At 37.9% G+C, this 27324-nt stretch overlaps 1 protein-coding gene and 1 pseudogene across 6 annotated transcripts in view; one reads left to right on the forward strand and one right to left on the reverse strand.

Annotated features, from left to right (window-relative positions):
• Dock3 (dedicator of cytokinesis 3) overlaps positions 1-27324 on the reverse strand; it is a 351820-nt gene that overhangs the window by 156295 nt on the left and 168201 nt on the right. For all 6 annotated transcript variants that reach the window (XM_028895352.2, XM_028895351.2, XM_028895350.2 and 3 more), the window contains 3 exons: positions 23744-23785; positions 23011-23165; positions 5207-5288 (listed from right to left, as the gene is read on the reverse strand). In XM_028895352.2, the coding sequence (XP_028751185.1) occupies positions 5207-5288; positions 23011-23165; positions 23744-23785 (279 nt within the window). The remainder of the gene's footprint in view (positions 1-5206; positions 5289-23010; positions 23166-23743; positions 23786-27324) is intronic.
• LOC114710998 lies at positions 11801-12841 on the forward strand (annotated as a pseudogene).

A 27324-nucleotide genomic window follows, 5' to 3' on the forward strand; every position in this document is an offset into this window, starting at 1 on the left:
AAATCATGGGCCCTAGAGGAAAACCTACTATTATTCTGCTAAAAGAACACAGCAATACAATTATTCATAATGACATATTGCTATACTCATAGATCAGTGCCTTGCTCAACCCTCATCAGAGATGCTTCTTCTTGCAATAGATGGGAACTGACACAGAGACCCACAACTGGACAGTGTGCAAAGAATGAGATACTTTGGAGGATTCATTCTAAATGGGATACCTTTGTCAAGCCCTTCTCCTCAAGGCTCAGGGATCTATTCTAAAGAAAGGAGGAAAGATTGTAAAAGCCAGATGTGATAGACGACACCAAGGAAACAGTATCTTCAAAAACAACAGAACTGATGTACACACGAACTCACTCACAGAGACTGTGACAGCACCTATAAAGCCTGCACAGGTTCAAACTGTAAAAGACTTCAGTAGGGGAAACGGACACAAAGTTCCACTTCTAACTAAGAAGCTATTTACACTTGAAACCTGCTAGGGAAGAGAAAAATCAGTATCCTTCAATGGAGTATCACTGGGTACACAAACACACTCCAGGGCAGGTCCCATGCCCAGGAGTAGCTGGCCAGCACAAAACAGACTCCATGTTTGTGTGCGTGTGGGGGGATTTTTGTTTCATTTTGTTTCATTATTTTTTGTCTTACTGGGTTTTTTTTAAATTTTAATTTCCTTTTTTTGAGAAAGAATATGTGTTGGGTGGATAGGAAGGTAGAAAGGATCTTGGGACTGACAATCTGGGAAAGAGAAAATATAATCAAAATTACATGAAAAATTTTATTAAAATAAAAACTGTTAAAATATATATAGTAAAAATTTGAATAACATGTTACTTTGAAATTTTATTTTATTGATAGTATTATTCTAGCTCTCAATTAGATCACCTAATAAATCAAGTATCTACAAAAGTTTCACAATGAAAATCATATTGTCTTCACCCATAGTTATTCTGTCATCATGCAAAGACATTTTGGAATGCAAGAAATAAACATTCAGTGCAATAAAATGCAGCAAAATATTAAAATCTCATTAATGACTAATATGCTAACAATTTATTCTGTACTAACTTTACATTCATCCCACTGTCCACAAGTCATTATTACACACTGGCCATATTTCCTGCAAATGAGATTAATTTGATCTTAGCAAAGCCTTGATAAAAGATTTGGGTCTAAATTTAAATATTTAAATATTTATTGTCATTATCTGTACCCAGTTATAAGACTGAAAATACTTTGTCTTTGTTTTTCAGTTATTTATGGAAGGGAGCATGTGTGCCATGGCATGCATATGAAGTCAGAAGACAACTTCCACAAATCAGTTTTCTTCACCATGTGGGAGCTAGAATTCAAACTCAGGTCATCAGGCTTGGCAGCAAGTACCTCTATCTACTGAGCCATCTTATTAGCCCTGAAAATAATTCTATTGGAAACTTCAAAGAGCTTCTTTTAAATAAACAAACCTAATCCCAAATCAGAAACTTTCCAACTAAAAATTACAAAAATCTGTCTGAACATACTTATATTTAAAATCCATTTTAAAGTAACACATTTGCTATCTTTTTATTTAGAACATTTCACCAGAAATAGTAAAACTTCCACATATATTTCCTTCCTTCCTCCCTCCTCCTTCTTTCCTTCCTTCCTTCCTTCTTTCCTTCCTTCCTTCCTTCTCTCCTTCCTTCCTTTCTTTCTCTTCCTTCCTTCCTCCCTTCCTCTACCTACCTATCTACCTACCTACCTATCTATCTATCTATCAATCATCTATTTGGGTTCAGATTTTTTCATCAGGCTATCCATTTGCAGGTTGTTTCCAGCCATTACTGTGATTTAGTGATGCCTGATGGTGTGACCTTTGTCTTTCATGAGACAAATTTTCCTTTCTAGGAAAGAGCCCCTCAGCTCCATTTCCTGTCCATCTTTCATCTTTTGCTTGGTTTCAAATGCTTGTCTCTTTTAATAAGGAAGGAAAAAAAGAGTGGCTTTGACTTTGGGTTAGCTTATAATGAGTCACCATGTCTTGATTTATAGCCTTTTATTGGACTAGAATTAAGGTGAAACAAGCAAGTAACCTAAGGTACAAAATGTACAGAGGCTCTCACTCTTGGGATCCTGTGTGTTGCTTATCTTACTCTAGTCCCTGCTCTGTCCTGCTGAATAACTCTGTACAACAACAGAACCAGGGAGACATTAAAAGATAATACAGAAAGGTGAAATTGTAGTTTTGAATTCTAAATGGTTACAATTTATTGCCAAGTTCTTAAAAAAGTAGTAACAATGAAATAAGTCACAAAAATTTATTATGTGACATAACTGGTATTTCTGGTATCACAAAGATAAACTTTTACATGAAAGTTATCTTTTTTTTTGCGCCTTTCCTGGAACTCACTTGGTAGCCCAGGCTGGCCTCGAACTCACAGAGATCCGCCTGGCTCTGCCTCCCGAGTGCTGGGATTAAAGGCGTGCGCCACCACCGCCTGGCCGAAAGTTATCTTTTAATATTGAAGGGATGTGCTAAACTCCATTTTGCAAATTTCTCTAATTTAAAAATAGAATTTTAGGGGCTAGAGATGGCTCAGTGGTTAAGAGAATTTGCTGTTCTTGCAGAGAACAGAGTTCAGTTCCCAGCACCTACAGGGTGGCTTACAACATATGGAACTCCAGTTCCAGGGGATCTAATGCCTTCTTCTGGTCTCCACAGGTACCAGGCTTGCACATGGTGCGTATATGTATGTGTGCAAAATGTTCAAACATATAAAATAAATCTAAAAAAGTATAATAAAAATAAAAATGGAATTTTAAATGATATTTTCAAGGTAACATTGTAATAAGATATACAATAGCTGGGTGGTGGTGGCACACACCTTTAATCCCAGCACTTGGGAGGCAAAGGAAGGTGGATCTCTGTGAGTTTTAGGCCAGCCTGGTCAACAGAGTGAGTTCCAAGATAGCCAGAGCTGTTACACAGAGAAACCTTGTCTTGGAAAGCCAAGAAAAAAATATACAATAAATAACAGAAATTAGAAACAAAATATTTTCATGTATTTTATACTCATTCTTAGGTTAAAATTTACATATTCCTGAAGTATATAGAAGGTGTGACACATTTTCAAATGATACAGTTCCATCTACATAGCCTAACTTAGTGTTAACCCATACTTCACTTGTCTAACATCATTATCACCAGTGCTCCAGTGGGCAGACACATATCCAAGAGTATATTAGGCAGCACAAATTGGACTCAATTTTTTCTTAATGAGGACACAAAGTTGGGAGAGAATGGAATGGGTATGAATATGGAGGAGATCAGGGAGGGGATGAATATGATAAAAACCAACATGTATGGAATTTTCAAGGAATTAATAAAAATATTATTTAAAACTTTGCAAATACTCCTCCAATAATACTGGGGAACTTTAAAAAATCCAGGGCTGTACTACAAAGGAAACTATACAGTCATATACTTAACAGCTTTGTGCCTTCCCACTATGGAAGAAGAGGAGCACATCATGAGTATTATGCACATTTTTTTACTTATACAGGTGATACTACAGCTTTGGCTTTTGGGCTCATATAAATAATTAAAGCGCTAAATAAAAATTTTGACTTACTGTAATTGCATTCAAACATCTTCATAATTAAGCTACTTTTTCAAGAGACAAAGGGCAGGCATTCATATCTAAGAATTCAACAACAGCTTACTTATACACTTAGCTCTTGCAAATCTAAATAATAGTTATCAACAATTTCTCTTGTTTTGCCAGAAAATACAAGGGAATCAAGATCCAGAAAAGCCTCTTTTAAACTGAGACATTCTTTCTGTTTTAGAAATGAAGTCTCAAAGAGACCTCAGTTAGGTACTCTCACTTCAAAAGTTGTCAGTTAACATAATCTCATTCCCTGTAATCTAGATTCATTCTTTCCTCTGTTGGATGCTGAATAGATGTATCGTTCTTTCCAGATTAGCCATTTTTATTTAATTCCCTCAATAATTGTCATGGGTTTGCTCTCCCTGTTCTTTCTTCTTACATTATCTCCTGAGGTTTCAATGATGAACTCAGACATGGACAAAATATTATTTGAGCTTAGATAGATTTGAAAATCCTCTGTACAGCTGGAGCATTTTTTTCCTATATGGAACATTTTCAGTGAAGCTATTCCTGGGAAAACAGGTTCTTATTTTGTAGCACCATCACTTGACATTTTGAAAGATTAAGTTGTAATAAATGATCTGAAATCAGGTGAAGAAATATATTTAGCTTTCTAATAAAGTCACATATTAGATCTTCAGATAAATACCATTTGCATCAAGTCAGTTTTAAGATATCTCTCCACCTACTAGTCATAGGCTACATGTAATGCCAAGAACACTGTAAAACTATTACACCTTCCTAAGCTAATGAGGATTTTTGCTTTGTTCTGTTTTGGTTTTCCTAACATCTTGCTAATCCTCCAGCCTCTACTCCCTAAATAGCTAGTTGTAACAGACATAAGCAATCTATGCCTAGCTAATGAATTCAATATATCTTAATTATCACTGAAATGGGACAAATAATCTACAAGTGTCCAAGTGCTTTAAATTGTGACACTCTCTTCTTCTTCTTCTTCTTCTTCTTCTTCTTCTTCTTCTTCTTCTTCTTCTTCTTCTTCTTCTTCTTCAATAAATTAATTCAAATAAATAAAGTTGGATAATTTTTACTTAGTAAAAATAAATAAAGTTGATTTGGAAATCACAAAGACAGTGTAGTATGATGAGATTTAGTTTTCAATAAGCAGGTTTGCCAAGCCTTTGGAGATGATGGCTTCATGAGTGGAGACCATGAGCAATAACACAGTTATCTGGGAAAATGTAAAGTACGGGTGAGAGTGGGAAACCCCTCCGTTTGGTATCTGAAAGAGGACTGGTTAGCTTACACGAACTTTCTAAAATGCTCCTAAACTGTAGATCTGGTGGATGACTTGGACATCAGAGATTTCAGATGAAAGAGCTTATGAAATCTACATTAGTAAAAGGTACTTGATTTTTTAAAATAAAATTTCAATTAAAACTCATTGTTAATTGAAGGTCTCTAAAAATAATTAATTAAAATTTAATGGAAACGTAAGTCAATCCCTATTCTCACAAGTGGAGGTGGGAGACAATATCCACAAGCAGGCCCTTGGTTAGAGTCAACACATAAAGAAAAAGAGAATTTGCACATACTGTAAAAAGGGCACACATTCGTTCTATCTTCTCTGGGTTCCTTGGCCCACCATTCTTGTTCAGTCTCACCAGAAACCGTTCACTGAAAAGAAAGAGAGAGAAGAATGTAAAGAACTACATATTCTAGAACAAATTAAAAAGGCATGTACAGAAAAATCCCTAAATGCTTATCACACAGCTTATTGTGATAGGCAAAGATAAAACCATGTGCATTGGCAAACACTTTATTTTTATTTGTTGTGCCAAGGAATTTGCAATGGATATTCTAAACCTTCTCACATATGTTGTTGTTTATTTATTGGTTGTGGTTGTATATCTAGTCTCTCTCAAGTTGTGAGCTCCTTGAGAGTATCAATGAACTTATACTGCTCCATAAGTTCTCCTTAAAGAAGCTTGAGTCCAATTCTACACCTATCATAGCAGATATATTCCTTGATGATGCAAGCAAATCATTGTAAAAGCATATATCATACTACAGCTAAAGGAAGCTAGATTATCCAGTTTATAGCTTCCTATATTTAACTCTGGAGAATTATTTTAGCACTTTCACTATTATATACTGTTTTTTAAACTTTACCTAAGTCTTTATAAGTATTTTTCTTCTTGATGCAATGAGAGTTTGAGACAGTAAATATTTTATTCTCAATTCACATAGATCATTTCTGTAGAAAATTATGGAATAAAACACATCAGAAACAGCATTTGCAACATTTGGAAAAATATTCCCTTGCTCTCTAATCTTCCCTTTCCAGCTCAAAATCTCCTTTCTGCCCTTTTCCCCCGAGGCTCCTTACCAACTATAACAGCAACACTAAGCCATGGTAAAAACAAAAACAAAAACTATGTGATTATAAAGTAAATGTACTTTCTTTATGTGCCCAGTTATACTCATTAAATGTATGTGATATTAGAAAAAGAATGGAATGAAAGTATTACCCTTAGAATAATAAGATAATCCTACCAAATTTGATTAGCTTTTCATATATCTATTTGTTCACCAAGTAAATAGTTACACATTTCTGTGATGTTCTATGTGTTAAACATGGGATACAAATGTGAATAAGACCTATACAAGATAATTTTCTTTCACTAAGGTTTTATTCCTGGTAGATAGTGAAATGTGCATAACCAAATCTCAAAAGATTTAGGTCAGATATAAAGTTGAAACTCTTCATCTGAGAGAGTAAATGAGAATAAGAAAGGAATTCATAAGAATGAGAAGAGGCTTTGGTCAGAATCTTATAAAAGATGCTGAGATTTAAGAAATAGGCAAAAGAAAAACTAACAACATAGATACATATGGACAAACATCAACACAGAAGAAAAATAAGGACAACAGGATGCTATTTCAGTCAAAGCTGTAGAGAATCACTTTAGCTAAGGACCAATGTTAGAACAGTGTGATGACAGTCAAGCACTGGGTTAAGCTCCAGGAGTCAAGTTGAAGAGAAGGAGGAGGGATTATATGAGCAAAGGAGGTCAAGATTATGATGGGGAAACCCACAGAAATCGTTAACGTCAGTTCATGGGAGCTCAGGAACTCCAGACCAACAGCTGGGGAGCCTGCATGGGACCAACCTAGGCCCTCTGCATGTGGGTGATAGTTGTGTAGCTTGGTCTGTTTGTGGCCCCTAGCAGTGGGATCAGGATCTGTCCCTGGCACATAAGCTGGCATTTTGAAACCTATTCCCTATGTTGGGATGCCTTACTCAGCCTTGATGCAGTGGGGAGGAGCTTGGTCCTGCCTCAACTTAGTGGGCCATGCTTTGTTGATTCCCATGGGAGTTTAAAGGTGATTACAGGCAAAACAGTCAAATTTATTCATGAGATTTTAAAAAAAATTTTAAAGAACAACTCATTATATATCCCTGGCTGAACTGGAACTTGCTATGTATACTAGGATGGTTGAACTCACAGACATTCACTTGCCTCTGCCTCCAGAGTGTTAGAATTAAAAGGCATGTACTATGCATGGCCCTACATATAGATTTTATCAACATCAATATATTTACATAACAGCAACAGGTCATTCTTTCTCTTAAACAACAGGTGAAAAACTCACTAATTTATTATTCGATGTCTTTCAAGAGGAAAGAGATAACTAGTATTCTTTCCCTTTTTTGTTTTGTTGCAATAGGATCTTGTTAGCATTTCTGGATGGGTTGTAACTTGCTATGTAAATTGTGTTGATGTCCTCCTGCCTCTTACAGGTGCACACCACTATGTCCCTCCCCAGTTTTTCCTCTTTAGCGAACTATATTACAAGAAAACTCTACATGTAGTTGTCTTCATAATGGCGAACTATGGACAGACACTATTTGAAATTATACTAATTTCATATTATAAAATCAGTCTTACAAATTAATTCCATAATTTGAATCTGTGACAAGTCTAACGTATCTTAATTTTAAGATCACTTGCTTTTATGAACATTATTACTTCCTGGGTGGCCCTGCATTTCATATACTTCATTGCTGGCAATTCAAGCATCCCTACAGCAAATGCTTGGTGAATGAAGTGCACAGACGCAGAGCAAAATCTCTCATCCTAAAGGGCAATCTTTCTTAAAGACTAAGTTTCAGAAATAAATTTAGATTCCTCAAATAAAATCAGTTGAATTCTCCCAACTCTTTCAATTTAGTTTTTATGCTCCTCATCTGGTCCTCCCTGGAGATGGATGCCTGCCACTTAGCTATCTCTCTCACGGTAACTGGCCAGGTGCTTGAAAACTGGCAAGTAGCCCCAAGGATATACTATATTGTATATCCTAACAGATTAGGAACTCTCTAGCACTCCCTCATAGATTCATTTTCTAATTTAGATCACTTAGCTTTATTGTTCAAGTTCCTTAAGTTTTCCTGCTTCATGTTAAAGTAGAGAAAGGAAACATGCCCCAAGGGGTTTGTTTCATAAAAGCTAATCAGAGTCCAGTGCCATGGTTTCCAGATTTATTTTTAGTTTCTGCTTTCCTCTCCTCTTCAACAAATCTTACTGTTCACCAACACAGGAAAAATTAAAGAACACTTTGGTGGGATTAGAACATTTTTTGTAACTACTAACACAAAGGCCTTTCTACAGTTTTCCCTGCCCCTGCCTTTTTAATTTTTCTCAACAAATCTTCATTGACTTTCATCATGTTTTTAGAGTTTGGGATCCAGCATATCTTTTTCCAGAGTCTATCTGGGTGAATCTGCCTGACTCTCTCCTCCACATAACTCTCCTAAACTGGCCAGACCTAGCCTGTGGTCAACATCCAGTATGCTGACTTTGCAGGCCATTGCTGCCTGCAAAGGAACTTAACCTCTAGGAGTCCACCAGGACCCACCCTACCTACCACTGACCCACAGGTCCCTGCTTCACTACATCCAATCTCTCCATCCACTCAGGTCTCCCATTTCTTTCTCTAAGGTCTAGTCTAGTCTAGTCTACTGAGTCTTTCTGACCCTCCCTGCACACACCCTCCATGACCAGCCAGATCTAGTTTGAGCCCCCCATCTCCAATGCCTAGGCCTAGTCTTTCCATTCCTATCTGTATAATAACCAATTTCTAGGCTTCCTCTGGGACCCGACTCTGCCTACCTCCCAACCCACAGGTCATGCCAACTCTACAACCTCCCACGCCATACCCACTCTCTTTGCCCAGCTAGGTCTACACCCACACTCCAGGGTTGGACCAGGAGGCACATCCCATATACCACCTCTGTTCCTTCTGTCCGTCTGACTTCTTCATCCCACCCAAGCTATTTCCTACCTTTAGGCCCAGCCTGCCTGTACATATTCTTTTCTGCCCCAAACTGCCCTGTATACATCATACTTAGAACAAAGGAAGCCCACATGCTCAGATATCATTGCAAATATTTGAACAATATGAAAGATCAAACCACTATCTTTTCTCCAAAACCACTAGTCCTGTAGAAATGTTTGCCAGTTCACTCCCAAATTCCTTCTATGAAGCCAGTATCACTGATACACAAACCAGGTAAAGACATAGTAACCAAAAAAGAAAACTACAGACCAGTATTTCTGATGAACTTGTAATACTTGCAAACAGAACACAGACATATAAAAAAGATTATCCACCATGGTCAAGTTTGCTTTATCCCTGAAATACAGGGATGGCTCATTAGATGCAAGTCAATAAATATAATAAACCACATAAACAGACTTAAAGACAAAATCATATGATCATCTCAATGGAGGCAGAAAAGCCTTTGACAAAATACAATACGCCTTCATGATAAAAATCATAGAGAATATACATCTAAAGGAAACATATTTCAACATAATAAATGCTATACACCCACAGCCAACTTTCTTTAGAAACAGACAAAACTATCCCAAAATTTATATGGAACCACAAAAGACCCTGGAAAGCCAAAACAATCCTTAAGTTAAAAAAAATGATGGAGGGATGACCATTCCTGATCTTAAGATATATTATAAAACCATAGTAATAAAAACGAAACAGTACTGGCCTAAAAATAGACAAGTAGATCAATGGAACAAAATTCAATATCAGAACTAAACAAGAGTACACATAACTTCAGCTGTTAAATGTTTGACAAAGATGCCCTCTGCCTCCGCTAAGAAACAAAAAACAGAAAAAAAATGTATCTTTAACAGATGGTACTAGAAAAATTGGCTATCTATATGCAGAAGAATAAATCAGATCTATATCTATCACCGTGCATGAAAATTAACTCCAAATGCATCAAAGACCTAAATATGAAACCCAAACCACTGAAATTACTAGAAGAAAACATAAGCAATATCCTACATGATGTAAGTGTAGGAATGGACTTTCTGAGCAAGACTCAATTCAGCAGGTACCCTAATTCAGCTGTTGAAAAGAGTCTTAACCTTTCTTACACACTGGAATCATGTTTGATTTAATTGTCCAGGGGTGAGGAGCTGGAGAGATGGCTCAGAGGTGAAGAGCACTGAATGCTCTTCCAGAGGACCCAGGTTCAATTCTCAGCACCCACATGGCAGCTCATAACTGTTTGTAACTCCAGTTCCATGGCAAAACACCAACACACATAAAAAAATTTAATGGTCCTAGGGAATTCCAGGGTATTGGGAACTGAAATTAATGCACAGAAAAGGTCAAGGCTACTGGTATAAGCTATGCATGGCATAGTCTGTAATCCTAGCATTTGAAAGATAGAGGCAGAAAGATGGTTAGAGGTAAGTATGAACTATTGTCTTAGTTAGGGTTTCTATTGCTGTGAAGAGTCACCATGACCACAGCAACTCTTATAAAGGAAACATTTAATTGGAGCTGGCTTACAGTTTCAGAGGTTTAGTCCATTATCATCATGGCAGAAACATGGTGGCATGCAGGCAAACACGGGGCTGGAGAAAGAGCTGAGAGGTCTACATGATGATCTGCAACCAACCGGAAGTGAACTAACTGTGTCTCACACGGGGCATAGCGTGAGCATATAAGACCTCAAAGCCCACCTCCACAGTGACATACTTCCTCTAACAAGGCTACACCCACTCCAACAAGGCCATACCTTCTAATAGTGCTACTCTCTATGTACATTCAAACACATGAGTCTATGGGGCCATACCTATTCAAACCACTATAGCTATGTAGTGAGAACTTGTAACAAGAGTAAAAGAGAAACAAAAACCATTTATCTAAAACCTGTTCATTTAAACCTGTCTTCTCCTTTTGCATTATCCTTATAAGTAATAGATTCAGCAGTCTACCAACGGCCATTCTTGCTACTCCTCATACTTTTAATGAAATGTCTTTTGAACATGTATCTTTATGGCCATTTCTTATATTTTTGATTGTGAGCCTAGCTTTTAACAGATGAGTCATCTCTCTAGCCCTTTATGGACATTTCTAATGCTTATCTTATAAGCTATTAGTATGTATTTGTATTTTTAAACATGTTGTCATGTAATTTACTTATATAGTAATACATACAATTTTAAGGATGTGACTGTTAGTTTTCCTTATGGAATTACCATGCAAACCATGATACAGAATGCTACTGGCACTCTAACACCCCCCTCACCCCCACCCCTGTGATATTCCTAGTAAATACCCAGGCATTTAGAAATGGGATGCAGACCTGTTTTCTTTAGGCTTACCTACTCTTAAACCTGATATAAATGAGACCATTTGTATGTGTCATTTGGGATCTGGCATGTTTTATAACATAACACTTTCAAGATTCATCCTTGTTATAGGCATCAATACTTGATTCTTTTTTATTGTTAGTGAGTATTACATTATGTGAATATATTCCAATTATTTACTCATTCTCCTATATATATTTTTGGGTATTATGAACTTTCATTAGACATTCTTGTTTAAATATTTTTATGAATCTATATCTTATTTTCCTTGGGTTTACCTGGGAAGGAAATTTAGTTAGGCATGCTTAACTCTACTAAGAACTTGTCCAAAGAAGGTGAGCACAGAGGAAGACAGCGCTTGGCACAAGGAGGGGCGTTGTGGGAGGGCAGTGGACACTGGTCACAGCCCAAGGCTGTTGGTGTCTTGTGGCCAGCAAACAGCATGCAGCACCAGAAACAGAGGTAGGGCCTCTAATGTGTGGCGCAGGGTTCTAAAGCATGGAGGGGTTTCAGTACAGGTGGACCAATTCTCTCACAGGTTGGCAGTCTTGCTGGTTTATTCTAGACAATAGAATCTTATCCTACTAACATTTACAGGATGATGTCTTCAAAGGAAGTATAAAGTTGGCAATTTGTGATATTAAAGCCCATTTAACAGACAACACAAGAATAAAACTAATCATTCCAGGAAAGCAGCATTTCTACATGAGAGCAGCAAATGCCACTAAGAAACAAGGTGACTGGCTGCCCATGGGAGCTCCAAAGCATGTTTGACTGACAACAGGACTAGAAAAGAAAAAGAAATGTGAAACTAGTATATCTTTGAAAACCAAAATGTCTGAACTTCACCTATACTGTGACCTTCTAATAGAGGAGGTTCATCCAGGAATTTGTTCACCGTGCTGAGTCTCATTTATGAGTGAAACCTCTTCCCTGCTTAGTGCCACCTTTAACACATTTATCACAACAACCAAGGACTGTATGATGGCAGCAAATGCCAAGTTTAAACCTGACATGTTTAATGGCCTTATCTGGATCCCTTGGTTTCACTGATTTCTCCTTCTGTGCAGATGAATCGTTGTCAGCCACTCTAGTTCTTGCAGTTCAGAGTAGCAGCTACTCTATCAACAGACCAGCATCTGCCCTTTATCGACTTTCTCAGTAACACTAAAAACCCACTTGGACAGAATATTGTGATGATATTCCCCTTGAAGACCAAGATAGACCTCTTCCCTGTTCAGGAAACATACTTGATGGTGATTCAGCATCAGCAACCATTCCTGAAGAAAACAAACTTAATGGCCAAGACACAATCAGAAGAACCTTTTCACCCTCTTCATGAGGAAACTGATGTGTCTAGCTTCCTTTCAATATTGCTATGCAAAAGCTCCTGTGATTAAACTAATTATAGAAGGTAGTTTTTCCCTTTCCTTAGGATTTCTTTGCACTTTATAGAATATTGTAAAAAAAAAAGCCTAAATACTTTTGAAGTGTATTTTATCTTTTCATCTTTCTACAGTTTGTTCACAAGAGTATTTTCCTAGTAAATTCAAAGTATGAATGTACATTTTTTTTTTAAAACAAATGATGGTATAACATTTTGTCATCCCTAAGGAAAATTCAGATATTTTTCTACAAAACTATAAGGGACTAATAGCTTTGTCAGTGTACATTGCAGCTTATTAAGATGAAATATTGCTGGGCAGTGGTGGCGCACGCCTTTAATCTCAGCACTCAGGAGGCAGAGCCAGGCAGATCTCTGTGAGTTCGAGGCCAGTCTGGTCTACAGAGCAAGATCCAGGACAGGCACCAAAACTACACAGAAAAAGCCTGTCTTGAAACCCCACCCCCACCCCTCAAAGAGATTAAATCTCATCAGGTTTGACAGAATTGTGATATATGTAACTTGTGCATGGACCAAGGTCACTTCATTCCAGCTTAAAATGAGTTATGATAAGCAGTTTGATGGTGAGTATATCATATTCCTTTAATCTAATAGCTTTGGTCCAAATACTATGACATATTGAGCATTTTCTAAAAAAATTAGACTCTCTGTCCTTCATATGTAAAGTTGACATTACTGATTTGTCAATAGCAACTGTCAGGTTACAATATTTCTTATTTATTTACTTAAAACCCTTTAAGACCCATCAAATTTAAAATGTATATGCATTGTTGCTATTTATTTTGTTCTACAAGAGACAAGTATCACAGTGACCTTGTTTTCTTATAACAGAGAAATACATGGCTTAAAAATAATTGTCCAGCACTGGAGAGATGGCTCAGTGGTTAAGAGCACTGGCTATTCTTCCAGAGGACCTGGGTTCAATTCCCAGAACCCACATGGCAGCTCACAACTGTCTGTAACTCCAGTTCTAGGGGATCTGGCATCCTCACACAGACATACATGCTGGCAAAATACCAATGCACATAAAATAAAAATAATAAAAATAAATAATAATAATAATAAAACTGTCCAACCCCAGCCTCTAGACATCATCTAAGCACCCTTTAGACCCACACTACATAAGGGACCTATATGATATGTAACAATGACTATGCCAGGTTCTTTCTTAAATCTCAATCATATTCTCTATCATCTCAACTTCAATATCCATGACCTGTAACAGTGACCTGTGCTGTGGAATATTCCTTTACACTGTGTGAATACATGTTGCTGTAATTGGTTTAGTAAAGAAGCTGACTGGCCAATAGCTGAACAGAATAAGGTTAGGCAGTAGAGCCAGACTAGGAGAATGCTGGGAGGAAGTAGGGTGGAGTCTGGAGTCACCAGCCATATGCAGAAGGAGCAGGAGATTTCTGTGCCATGCTAATAAAGGTACCATCACGTGGCAGAGTGTAAATAAGGAATATGAGTTAACTTAAAATGTAAGAGTTAGTAATAAGCCTGAGCTATTGGCCGAGCATTTGTAATTAATACAAGCCTCAATGTGTTTATTTGGGAGCATCTAAGGGACAGGTAAACTCTGCCTATGGACCTGCCTCCAAAATATACTGGTACAATAGTAGAATGAATGTTACGTTAACCAACTACTTTCTAGATTTAAGCCTACTCCATGAGATGTAGCCCATACTTGACACTGCTAAAGGGGCCAAGAACCTTAGACTAGATAGGTCATGGGCCTAAAACAGTGGCTCTTAACTTTCCATGCTGTGATCCTTTAAAACAATTCCTCCTGTTGTGGTGACCCCCAACCATAAAATTATTTTTTGTTGCTACTTAATGACTGTAACTTTGCTGCTGCTATGAACTGCAATGTAAATAATCTGTATTTTCTGATGGTCTTAGGCAACCCCTATGAAAGGGTCGTTTGAACCCCCTAAAGGAGTCACAACCTACAAGTTGAGAACCACTTGTCTAGAGGAAAACCTACTAATGTTATTCTGCAAAAGAAACAAAATAAAATGACTTCTGATTACATACTGCTATATCCACAAATCAATGCATCATTCAACCCTCATGAGAGAAGCTTTTTGCAGTAGATGGGAATTAATACAAAGACCCACAACTGGACAATGTGCAGAGAGTGAGATACTTTGGAGAACTCAGTCCAAAATGGGATGTCTTTATCAAAGCCTTCCCCTCAAGGGTCAGGGATTTATGTGGAAGTGGAGGCAGAAAATTTGTAAGAGCCAGAGGTGATGGATAAGTCCAAGGAAACAGGGTCTTCCAGATAAAAAAGGACTATGTACATATGAACTCACAGAGACTATGGCAGCACATCCATGAACTGCACAGGTTTAAGCCAGATGGGGTCCAAGCATTTAGTGGGGAAAATGGACATATGCCCCCACCTCTAACCAAGAAGCTCTTTGCAACTGATATCTGCTGCTGGCAAAGGAAAAAGCAGTTTTCTCTAGTAGAATCACGTTGGGTATATTAACCACACCTCAGGGCAGGCCCCATGAGTAGTTGACAAACATAATATAAACTCAATGGTATTTCTGTAGACCTTTTGTCTCCTTTTGCATCGGACATTTTTTGTCTTAATGGTCTTTTGCTTGTTTATTTATTTTCATTTTTGTGGGGTTTTCTTATGTATGTGTTTCATGTTTGGTTGGTTTGGTTTTTTGAGACAGGCTCTGTCTGTGTAACAGCCCTGGATGTCCTGGAACTTGCTTTGTAGACAGAGATCCTTCTGCTTCTGTCTCCTGTGTGCTGGGATTAAAGGCATGTGCTACCACACCTGGCTGCTTGTTTGTTGTTGTTATTATGCTATGTTATAAATGTACCTGCTGTGGGAAAGGAAAGCAAGAAGTTCAGTCACAGACAGAAGACTCAATTGGAACTCCAGCTGACAACCTCAACTTCCCTAGTTGCTTTTTGCTGGATATTGTTGAACAATTGATTTGATATATCTCTATCTGCTACTATTTATACTTATACTTGAAAACCTCACTGTAGAGGACACTTGGCTCTGCCTAAGATTCTCTCTATTGGGAATCCAGTTGGTTACTGCTAGATGTTTTAAGCCACAAATTTAACATTATTACCTTTCTGCTTGTGGTAGTTTGAAAGAAAATGGCCCTCATAGGGAGTGGCACTATTAGGAGGTGTGGTTTTGCTGGAGTAGGTGTGATCTTGTTGGAGGAAGTGTGTTACTATGGGGTGAGCTTTCAGGTCTCCTATGTTCAAGCTATGCCCAATGACATAGTTCACCTCCTGCTGCCTGCAGATCAAGATGTAGAACTCTCAGCTCTGTCTCCAGAACCATGTCTGTCTGCATGCCACTATGTCCTGCTATGATGACAATGGACTAAACCTCTGAAAGTCACCCAATTAAATGTTTTCTTTTATAAGAGATGCCATGGTCGTGATGTCTCTTCATAGGAATAGAAACCTAAGACACTGCTGTTACTTTTTCTTTCACTAGGGGGGTCTTCCATGATGGGCCTCTCTGCTCTGCCTGGGACTCTATTAGGAAGTCCAACTGGCTCTCTTAACCTTGGCTGATTTCCTCTATGTTTTGAGTGCCTAATTTGATAATGTTTTGCTATTTAGCTACAGTGAATTAATATTCATATTTTACTTTGGCTATGAAAACATAGCTATAATAGATCACTCTCCAAACCATATAAATTAAGGTCTTTGCAATTACTGTTATTTCCTGGGCTTGGAAAACTAAAACTTTATCTGCTTGTTATCTCTTTCTCAGAAAACCGGTTCATTAGAATATTACAAAGACAACAATGGATCTTCTATGAGACAGTTGTATAATACTTAAGTATTTTGATAGAATCTCATCATTTTGGAGGGACAAAATGTAATTCAGAATTAAATATGATAAAGGAAGATAGAAAGGTAGTGTTTTTTCAATAAACAAAAGATGATTCAGACTAATATTCAATTTTCTTGTGGAATTTACAAATGACCCTCACTTTTGCTTTTCTAAATGCTGGAACTGATCTGCTTTGTTTCTTCTGCATATCTCCCTTACTTCTCCCTATAGTTTCCTCCAGCCCAAACTCTTCGGAATACACCATAATCACTTTAGTGAATCTGCTGTATGTCTCTCCATCCTGATACTGAAGTATTTTTATTTCTATTAAAAGATTTTGGATACCTTTTTATGTGTTTAAGTATAAAACTTAAAACAGCAATCAAAGTATTTAGTAGAATTTTTACAAATTTTATTTAAAGAATCATTATGGAACATAATTACTTTCCTACGGGGTGGGACCATTTTAGTAATAATGAACCAAACTGAAGGCAAATAATCGACAGACTCTAATTTCAAGTGAATTTCTATTCCCAGGGAAAGGTATCTAGAACATTCCCTATCACAAAGCAGCAGTCAGTCATAGTTGCAGTTGCCATTAAAACAAAATATTTATTTGTTTGGGAGGCCCCCAGGCAGTGGAACCAGGACCTGTCCTTAGTGCATGAGCTGGCTTTTTGGAGCCTGGGGCCTATGCTGGGACACTTTGCTCAGCCTGGGTGAAGGGAGGAGGTGACTGGACCTGCCTAACTGAATCTACCAGGCTGAACTGAATCCCCAGGGGAGTCCTTGCCCTGGAGAAAGTAGGAATGGAGGGAGGACAGGGGAATCCGTGGCTGATATGTAAAATTAATTTAATTAAAAAATTTAAAAATAAAATATTCTCCTTTTTCCACCTAAAAATTGAGTTTTTACATCATAATTGTATATATTTTGTATTTAAAATAATATTTCCATTTTCTCCTCATACCTTTTTGCTTTGGGAAACAAACAATAATTGTGGGCTCCTGGTTCCTGTTTATTGCTGAAAACATAGCTAGTCCAAAGCTTCCTATCATTTGTGCTATTTCCCATTACTTTACCTATTTTTCAGTTACAATAACATCTGTTATCTCTTGCTCTATGGCAATAGGCTTGTGATGCTCTGTCATGACATTCTCATCAGTTCCTAGATGTTGGAGGCATTGGGAGGGGTGATAGTTCACACATGTTAAGCATGTGCTCTACTACTGAGCTACATGCCACCCTCCCAGGACCCTGTTTTTGCTTCCTCTCTGCCTCCTGGGGCTCATGATCTAAGCCTTGGAGGTTTTTGGTCTTTTTTAAAAGAGATTTATTTATCATGTGTACAGTGTTCTGTGTGCACATATCCCTGCAGGCCAGAAGAGGTCTTATAGATGGCTGTGAGCCACCATGTGGTTGCTGGAAATTGAACTCAGAACCTCTGGAAGAGCAGCCAGTGCTCTTAACCTCTGAGCCATCTCTCCAGTCCTGTTTTTGCTTTTTAAAACACTATTCAGTACATTCTTCAAAATGAGTCTTACTGCACTGATTGATCAGAGAGAACTGAGTTCCTAGAGTGCGTACATTTCCATGTGAGGATTCAAATATCTACTTTTCAAACTCAATCTATTTTGAGATCCTCCCTTCCTTCCTCTCTTTCTTCTTTCAGAAGACAGTCTCACTGTGTCACCAGGCTTGCCTCAAACTCATGTTTTCCCTGCCTCTGTTTGTTTGTTTGTTTGTTTGTTTGTTTTTGTTGTTGTTTGATTGGCTTTTTGGCTTTTCCAAGACAGGGTCTCACTATGTAACCCTGGCTGTCCTGGAACTCACTGTGTAGACCAGACTGGCCTTAAACTCACAGAGATCTGCCTACCTCTGCCTCCCAAGTATTGGGATTAGAGGCATGTTCCAACACACCCAGCTAACATGGTCTTTAATAACTGTAGATCTTAGGCCTGACAGATTTTTTTTTTTTACATTGCTTTGGGAAGGAAGAGAAATGTATGCACTAGTGTGTTAAGAAAATTATCTGCTCTGTTTGAAACCTGGGACTTATGCAGGGACGCTTGGCTCAATCTGGGAGGAGGGGACTGGACCTGCCTGGACTGAGTCTATCAGGTCGATCCCAGTCCTCGGGGGAGACCTTGATCTGGAGGAGGTGGGAATGGGGGGGGGTGGGCTGGGGGGAAGGGGAGGGGACAGGAAGGGAGAGAACAAGGGAATCTGTGGCTATTATGTAGAACTGAATAGTATTGTAAAATAAAATTAAAAAAAAAAGAAAAGAAAATTATCTGCTCACAGAACTATCTCCAGTCACTAGAATGTGTGTCTCAGGGAACCTAGCTACAGATACCTTCAGGCATTGAAATTTCAAAGACAACAGACACAGTCCTTAAACTTGTTTCTCTAAGTACCAGGTCTCAGATAAACACAAACTACTTTAAATCTCCCCAATTTTTTATTTTAGAAATAGGGTTTCCTCTGTGTAGCCTTGGCTGTTCTGGAACTCACTCTGTAGAGCAGGCTGGCCTCGAACTCACAGAGATCCACCTGCCTTTGCTTCCTGAGTGTGAGGATTAAAGGTGTGGCACCAATACCGTCAGTGAACATAAAACTTTTAAAAGTATCTGAGTTTAAATTGTCTTTATCCCTATCTGTAGAATGACAAATTGACTGCCTTTTAAAGTGACAGCCATTGTCTGTCCAACTTGAACAGTGGACTCAAAACATAGATGACAAACACAGGACAGTAACATCTGATCATATTCATGGATGAGAAGACAAGCCAAAGAACATATCTGAAGTCAAAGTTTCACTCTGCTTCCAGCCTTCTCAGATGACTTTGACTTAAATGTTTCTAAATAAGCTTTGATATGCTAAACACATAAGCATGTCAAGATAGCCTGGCATTTGGTAGGAAATATATTGAGCTTTTAAAGCCAATTTGCATTCATTTGTCCTAACTTTCTTATTGGAATTTTCTGAGAACTATAATAATGAAACAATCAAGGCAATAGGATTATACACAATTTCATTTAATACACAAGTTTCAGATCCCTAGGTTATGTCAGGAAGGGGAGTAGGGTGGAGTAAAGAAAATGGGTGATCCTCATAGATACCAAAGGCAGGACAGTTCCTGTCTTATTCCTGCTGGGACTCATAGGAAATCTTCCTGGGGTGTTGAGCAATGAGCTAGAATCCATGTCTCAGAACAGTTAAGACAGCTAGAGTGTACCATGATTTAGTTGGTGGTTTATAATTATCTGCCTGAGCTCCTGCAGATAAGCTCTAGTTGCATTATAAGACACAGTCTCTTTTGCAGAGGGAAACAAAACTGTTAACTTTAGTAAACAGACTGCTCACCTATAATTTTAAATGAATATTTCTCTTCAGGAACTCTTGGGATCTCAGACCCAAATTATCCCATTTAAGTAGAATGCTTAACTCTCAAACAGACTCCTCTGCTTTAATTATAGAATCAGCTGATTTCCAAGAAAAAGTATTCTGTGCAAGGGTATTTTGAATGCCGAGTAAATAATTACCAGAGGAATAAGGGATGATGTAGCTTGGTTTGTACAGCATCCATATAAAGATGGCTAGCCTAAGGGTTTATATCTGACAACCAATACAGATAAGTTTCTGAGAACAAGGTCATACTCTCAAGAGCTAACTAAAAAGAAGAGACTATAGGGAATGTCAGGTGAATGATGAAATCCAACACTGGCACCCTAGGACTTCTGAATACTGTTAAATTTGTAGAGATCCAGTAAAAAAAAAACCTGGGTAGTATAACAATACGCGCGCGCGCGCGCGCGCGCGCACACACACACACACACACACAGTGGAGCGGAGAAAATAACCAAACAATGATATTCTTTTGTGAATAAGGAAATTCACATACTAGAAAATACAGATGCCTGTTTGACAAGTTGTAGGGGGTGCTGGTGCCACCCTACTGGGCACAGAAAGCAGAGTGAGGAAACAAGAATTATGCTTAACCTTTAAGATTTCATGAAGTTCATCTTTTGAGGGTTTATGTGGGATCTATCACACATCCTTTATTATTTTTCCCTTTTGGAATGAGAATGCCTACCCCACCATTGTACTTTGGAAGTATATAACTTTTTCTTAAGTTCATAGCTGGAGAGGAATTTTGCCACAGGATGAATTCTTTCTCAGGTCTCACCATATTCTGGTTTAGATATTCAGATGAGATTTTGGATTTTAGAGTTAATGCTGGAACAAAGTAGGATTCTATTGGGACAAAGTGAGTACATTTTATGTCAGAAAGATATTCATTTGGGGGTGACAGGGACAGAAGGTTATGAACCATATGTTTGTGTCACTCTCAAATTACTATTGAAATTCTAAACACCAATACATTGGGAGTTAAGGCCTTTAAGAGGTAGCTATGTCATGAGGGTAGAATCCTCAAGAGGGATGGAGAGACTGATGAGTGGTTAAGAGCACAGAGGACCTGAGTTCACTTTGCAATATGGGGTAGCTCACAACTGCCCATACCCACAGAAAACATACATACATACACACACGTGTGTGTATGTCTACATACATACACACACACACACACACACACACACACACATAATTAAAATAAATATTTAAAAAAGAAGAAATGACAGTGGTGGGGGAAAGGGAGTAGATTTCTCTTTCAGTCATTTGAAAATATAAAAAGGAGACAGCTATCTGTAAACTTGAAAGAATGCTATTACCAAGTGCTGGGTCAGCTGGCACCTTCATCTTGAACTTTCTAGCTTTTAGAATTATGAGAAATATAAACATCCCAGACTGTAACTTTCTGCCATAGAAGCCTGAATTAAGACATAAAACCCATACAAATAAAAAAATAAATAAAGTGCCTGTCTTAGCAACTACTCACATTTCTTGATCAGAAGTGTATTAATCTATTTATAGCTAAAGGGAAGCAGTATTTTAATTTATTTTTTGTAAAAATCAGAGCACTATGGAGCATGCAAATTAACTTTTTTTTTCTTTTTCTTTTGTTGTTGTCTTTTCAAGACAGGGTTTCTCTGTGTAACAGCTCTGGCTGTCCTGGAACTCACCTTGTAGCCCAGGCTGGCCTTGAACTCAGAGATCCACCTGCCTCTGCCTCTTGAGTGCTAGGATTAAAGGCGTGGGCCACCACAGCCTGGCCAAATCAACTTTTTCTTTCACATTATATTAACTTTCATTAAAATTTTTTCTTAAGTGTAAATTTAAATAAAAGGACAAAAAAGCTCTATTAAAGCATTCCAATGACAAGAAAATTCCCAAGTAATAATATAAAGTACCCCAAGATTTTTTTCTCTTGGCTCCATTTAGGAAATGACCACAGAGAAATGTCTGAACTCTCTGAACTAGCATCTTGGCTACAAATGTCACCACACACTACCAGATCTTTGTGCCGATTAGACCAAGGGAAGCCTAGAGCCTCCTTAATTTTTCCCTATCCACGAAGTGAGAAAGCAGTACTGTAGTTATTTATGCTCAAGGAGCCAACATTCTGCCAAGATATCTACTGTGTGTCAACCCAGTTTGTTGCCTTTTTTCCAAACCAAAGCAAAGATGAATGACAATGCCAGCCTTCCTTTCTGCTCAGAAGATGCACTCCCTCTCACAGGGCAACAACAGCACTGAGGTCTGAAGCTGCCCTCAGATACAACACTCACAGCCTTTTTCTCTGTGAGCCTTCTCACACAAAGCAAAAGCATCCAGGACCAAGTGACTTCTGTTCTCTGGGGCTGGGCATCTTTGTTACATTTTCTTTGCCCTTATGCTTCTCCACTGTCTTTTCTCTAACATTAAACACAACATATTTTCTTCTGAGGTAGGGATAGCCAAAACCTAATTTTGTGCTTCCATATGGAATTAGGTATATTAGAAAAAGAGGCTATTCATGATTAGGTGTTTTCTGGAATACCTTTCCAAGAATCCATGTCAAAAGTTTTATTCCCATCTGGGAGCTGGTGGGAAACTACAGGAGGCCAGACTTAGCTGGAGGAAGTAAGTGAATGGATCATGCCACTTCAGAGTACATTGAGACTCTAGCCCTTTCTGTTTCGTTCTGCTTCCTAGTTGCCTTGTAGACAGCAGTTTTACTCCATCACATATCCCCATTGTGCTGTTCTGCCTTACAAGAAGCCTAAAAACAACAGCCAGCCATGGGCTGAAACCCTTGAGTCAATGACTGAAACAAATCTTTATTCTTAGTAAGCTGCCTACTGAAGATATGTTGTCATAGTGATGGAAAGTTAACACAACATGGGATGCTTTGGATGACTTCAAGTGCTACTGGGAACGAGAGCCAAAGTCCCAGCTAAAGACAAAGCTATTTTAAATTGTTTTATCAACTATATACATTTACTCTGAAGGCCAGAGTTGACTTTCACCCATCCCATTCTAAGAAATAAAAGTATAAACCTCACCAGAACATCCCAGGACTCTTACCTAATCTGCTTGCCTTCTCTCATGTCATATAGAGAAAAGAAGACATCAGTATCTTCCCCAATGGTATTATAGGTGAAACTCTTCAGGCTGAAGAAGAAATGATGTGGTACTGGCATCCGACAGCTTTCCCCATGGCGTGGGCGCATTGTATCTACCTAGTGAAGAAAGTAAAATGTTGTGATTTATATTTTAGTTACTCATTATATTTATCATTAAGAAACAAAAATAAATTAAGTCTCATTATACTGACAAATGGGATTATTAAATAGGTAAGACTGGATATTTTTTCTCTGGCAATTTATGGACTACTACAGCAGACTTACACTGAGCTCAACAAGCATCTGACATGCTTAATTTAAACTGTTAGGTGGTAATAGTAACCACTGCAGGTATCATTTTAGTTCCTCAGTCTACTTTATTTTAATTGTGCTTAAATAAATTTTCACAGAAGAATGAAAACTGGTCAAAGTGCTTGGAGGCCAAACCCCCTTAGAATGAAAGTATAACACAATCAAGGTTTTAGGGAGGCAAATATGAGCTGAGTATAATAATATACATGATATGAAAATGTCTTAAAGAAGCCCATTATTTTATATATGTCCAAAAAATTTTAATCACAGAGTAGGCCACCAAAAGTAAATGGTGCCTGTCATTTCTTGGTGTTTTCACATTTATGATCTTATAAAAGAAAGAGTTGATGGAAAAAACCAGGAGGTTTGAGAAAGTCACTTACTTGGGATGTACTCTGCTGTACGCTCTGTCGGCTAGATAAATGCTATGGAAAGAAAGAAATATAGAAAGATTTACTGTATGGGGGAGGAAACTAACTTTTATTAAGCACCTCTCTAAAATAGGCAATCTACTATGCTTATTATAGTCGTGATCTCACTTAAGTCAGTATTATTCACATTTCATAGAGACAACTAAAGCTCAGAGTGAAGGACTGGTTTGCTGAGGGTCACACAAGAAGGTGGTAAAGTCTGTATGTAAAACCCAAGCCTCTCTGTTCCTAAGCAATAGCCAAACCACACATGGATGAGTGCTTGTTACTAGATTTCTGATTTGGCAATTATCTTCCACACTGTATAATTTTCTATGCTACAGGATGAAGTTTCTTTAGGCTTTCTACAATAGAGTCCTTTAACAGAATCTCCCAAACATCTTTGTATGTTGTTCCTTTATCACTGGCTGAAGTTACAAGATGTAGACGACAATTTGAGCTCTATCATGTAGGGCTGTGAACTTTTCTTGAGAAACGAATTTTAAGTACTTTGAAATAACAAATATCTAACAATGCCCACAGTAAATCAGCATTACTTATTGGAGCAGCTACCCAAAGCTTTATTTTTCTTTCGACAATAAGTGGTAGGAATTCCAAAGGACAGGTGAACAACTACTAATTAAAAGCTGTGCTTGCTAATACAGCACCATATTTCCTGTCTGGAAACCTCTGAATAGCTGGAAGGAAGATATGGAAGTGGGAAGGCTGCTAGAAACCTAAGGGGTGACTCGTAAGTCCTGGCCCCAAGTTGGCTCTGAGGCAACACACAGGGTTTGAGACTGAAGAGGAACACAAAAGCTTTGGGATAAGGCTGTAAAGGAAGCAGGCCTCCCCAGTGGTGGAACCGGTGGTGGATCAAAATGCAGTGCTGGGGTAGGCATCTGGAACTAGGGGGTTTCTTTTTGGCTTCCACGTTTTTTTGGTTTTTTGTTTTTTTAAATCTTAGTATCTTCAAGTATTTACCCCGGCTTGACATGTATGTCACAGCTCTGAGCCAAACATTCCAACCACTTTTCTCAAATTAAATTCAAGTAGGAAATGGAACATGATGGAAGTCAGTGAGGAGGGTGAGAGTGTGTGAAGGGCCCTTCTTCAGCTCTTCACTGCTTGAGGCCTCTTCCCCTACACCTAGGCTGTGAAATTTAAAAAAATATCAATCTTTCCAATAGAGATTTTCCTCAAATATAAAAGATAAGAACCTGTCTCATCTTTCCCAGAATGTTGGTTCAGGTGTGCGTGCATGTGCATGTACATGTGTAAGACAGAGGTCAATACTGAGTATCTTCTTCAGTTGCTCTCCACTTTAAGTTTTGAGACATGTCTCTCAATGAACCTGAAATTCATCAACTGGCAAGGCTTGCTGGCTAGTGAACTCCAGGAATCCCCTAGGAAGTTCTTTTGAGGCTCAAATTACATAGTGGGAATCAGTATTCTATTGTAAACTAGGAACTTAATTACAGAAATTGGCTCTGGTTTTGAATCTTGACTCATGTTTACTAGTTGGGTATTTTCTCATCTATAAATTGAGTTTAAATTTTTGTGCTTAAATCAACTTCATAGAAGTTTATGTAGATTAACTCAATATAGTACCTATTAAATTGTAAATGGATAATTGTAATTACAACTAGTATTCTTATTATTTTTTTAATTGGTATTATACTTACAGATATATTACAGGGGAAAAGTCATTTACATTTAAGAGTAAATCCTGTCCAAGAACATCATGACATCAAAAATATTTAGTGCCTGATACTAGTAAACTTTTAATCATTTCTACCCTAAAGGTATATAAAGGTATGTAACAGAATTCATTTGGTGCTTCACATAGCATGGATGAGAATTATTATTTCAATAGAATTACTTCATTTCATTCACAGATACATTTAACTACAATAACTAGGTAAAATTAAATAATAATTTAAATGTCATACATAATTATCTATGTACATTATTAGCAACATTAGCTAATTACTACTGATTATTAATGTCTACCCCTGGAATTTTATTTTCCCATGATACATATTAAAGTAACAAAATCAAGTCTCCAATAGGTGGTAAATTATTCATAGAATGTATATTCACAAAAGAAAACTTCACATATAAAACTGGTTTTAAAACACTTTAAGGGTTGGAGGTATAGCTCAATGATACAGCACTTATCTAGCATGCACAAAGCTCTTGGCTTGATCTCAGACAGTGGAAAAAAAAAAAACAACTTTGGCTGAGGAGTCCCCAACTGGATCAGGCCCTCTGGATAAGTGAGACAGTTGATTGGCTTGAACTGTTTGAGAGGCATCCAGGCAGTGGGACCAGGACCTGTCCTTAGTGCATGAGCTGGCTGTTTGGAACCTGGGTCCTATGCAGGGACACTTTGCTCAGCCTGGGAGGAGGGAACTGGACCTGCCTGGACTGAATCTACCAGGTTGAGCTGAATCCCCAGGAGAGTTCTTGCCCTGGAGGAGATGGGAATGAGGGGTGGGCCGGGAGGGTGGGGGTGGGGGTGGGGGTGGGGAGGGGGCGGGGCGGGAGGAAGGAGGACAGGGGAATCCATGGCTGATATGCAAAATTAAATTATATTATAAAATAAAAAAAATAAACTTTACAAAACAAACAGGTTTCAAAAATCCTACCTCTTAACAACAATCATCACTAGTATCAGGACTTTAATTCATTAATATTTCCACGTTTACTATCTAATTTTAGACTATGAGCTTCTAGGAAGCAAAATATTGTTCTATTTATCTTTTTATTCTAATAGTATAGCAATATAAATAAAACTTAGAAATTAAGAAATACATAGACTACATTACTCCTCCTGGCAATTTTCCTCCAGTTGAGTTGTTTCCAGACCTTTACAATCTCTAGTCCATTTAGTCTATCAAATTTACCCATATGAAAACAAACCTATGCATCTTTGAACACAGTACTAAACTGAATAATGTAACTAACTGCCTGATGTATACACTGGAGACTGTGTTAAAAATTTTGAGTCGTGGGACTGGAGAGATGAATCAGTGGCTAAGAGCACTGGCTGATCTTCCAGAGGACCCAGGTTCAAAGTCTCAGCATCCACATGGCAGCTCACAACTACCTGTAACTCCAGTTTCAGGTGATGTGGCATCCTCAACAAAGACATACATGCAGGCAAAACAGACAATGCACATAAAATAAAAATTACATCTATTTATATATAAGAATTTTGAGTCTTACAAGAAAATATAAGGTATCTGATCAGGATTATCAATGACACTTTAATTTTGATAAACAGTATAGTCAAGTGATTGGCTTCAGAAATGGGAGAACATTTATACATTAAAATATCAATTACATTTAAAAAATAAAGGCATTATTTTGAAATATATTTATTAGTACTAAAAACAATAGGATAACAGAATTTCAAATTAATACAACACTGCATGAAAGGGTAAGAATGAAGTAGGGGTTACAATGTATTGAGCAACATGCCAGAGCATGGCACAATTTGGATACTCTCTTTGTAATTTCCACCTGTATCTAGTTCATAAACATTAATA

Source organism: Peromyscus leucopus, chromosome 7 (genome assembly GCF_004664715.2).
Source record: "Peromyscus leucopus breed LL Stock chromosome 7, UCI_PerLeu_2.1, whole genome shotgun sequence".
NCBI classification, from domain to species: domain Eukaryota; kingdom Metazoa; phylum Chordata; class Mammalia; order Rodentia; family Cricetidae; genus Peromyscus; species Peromyscus leucopus.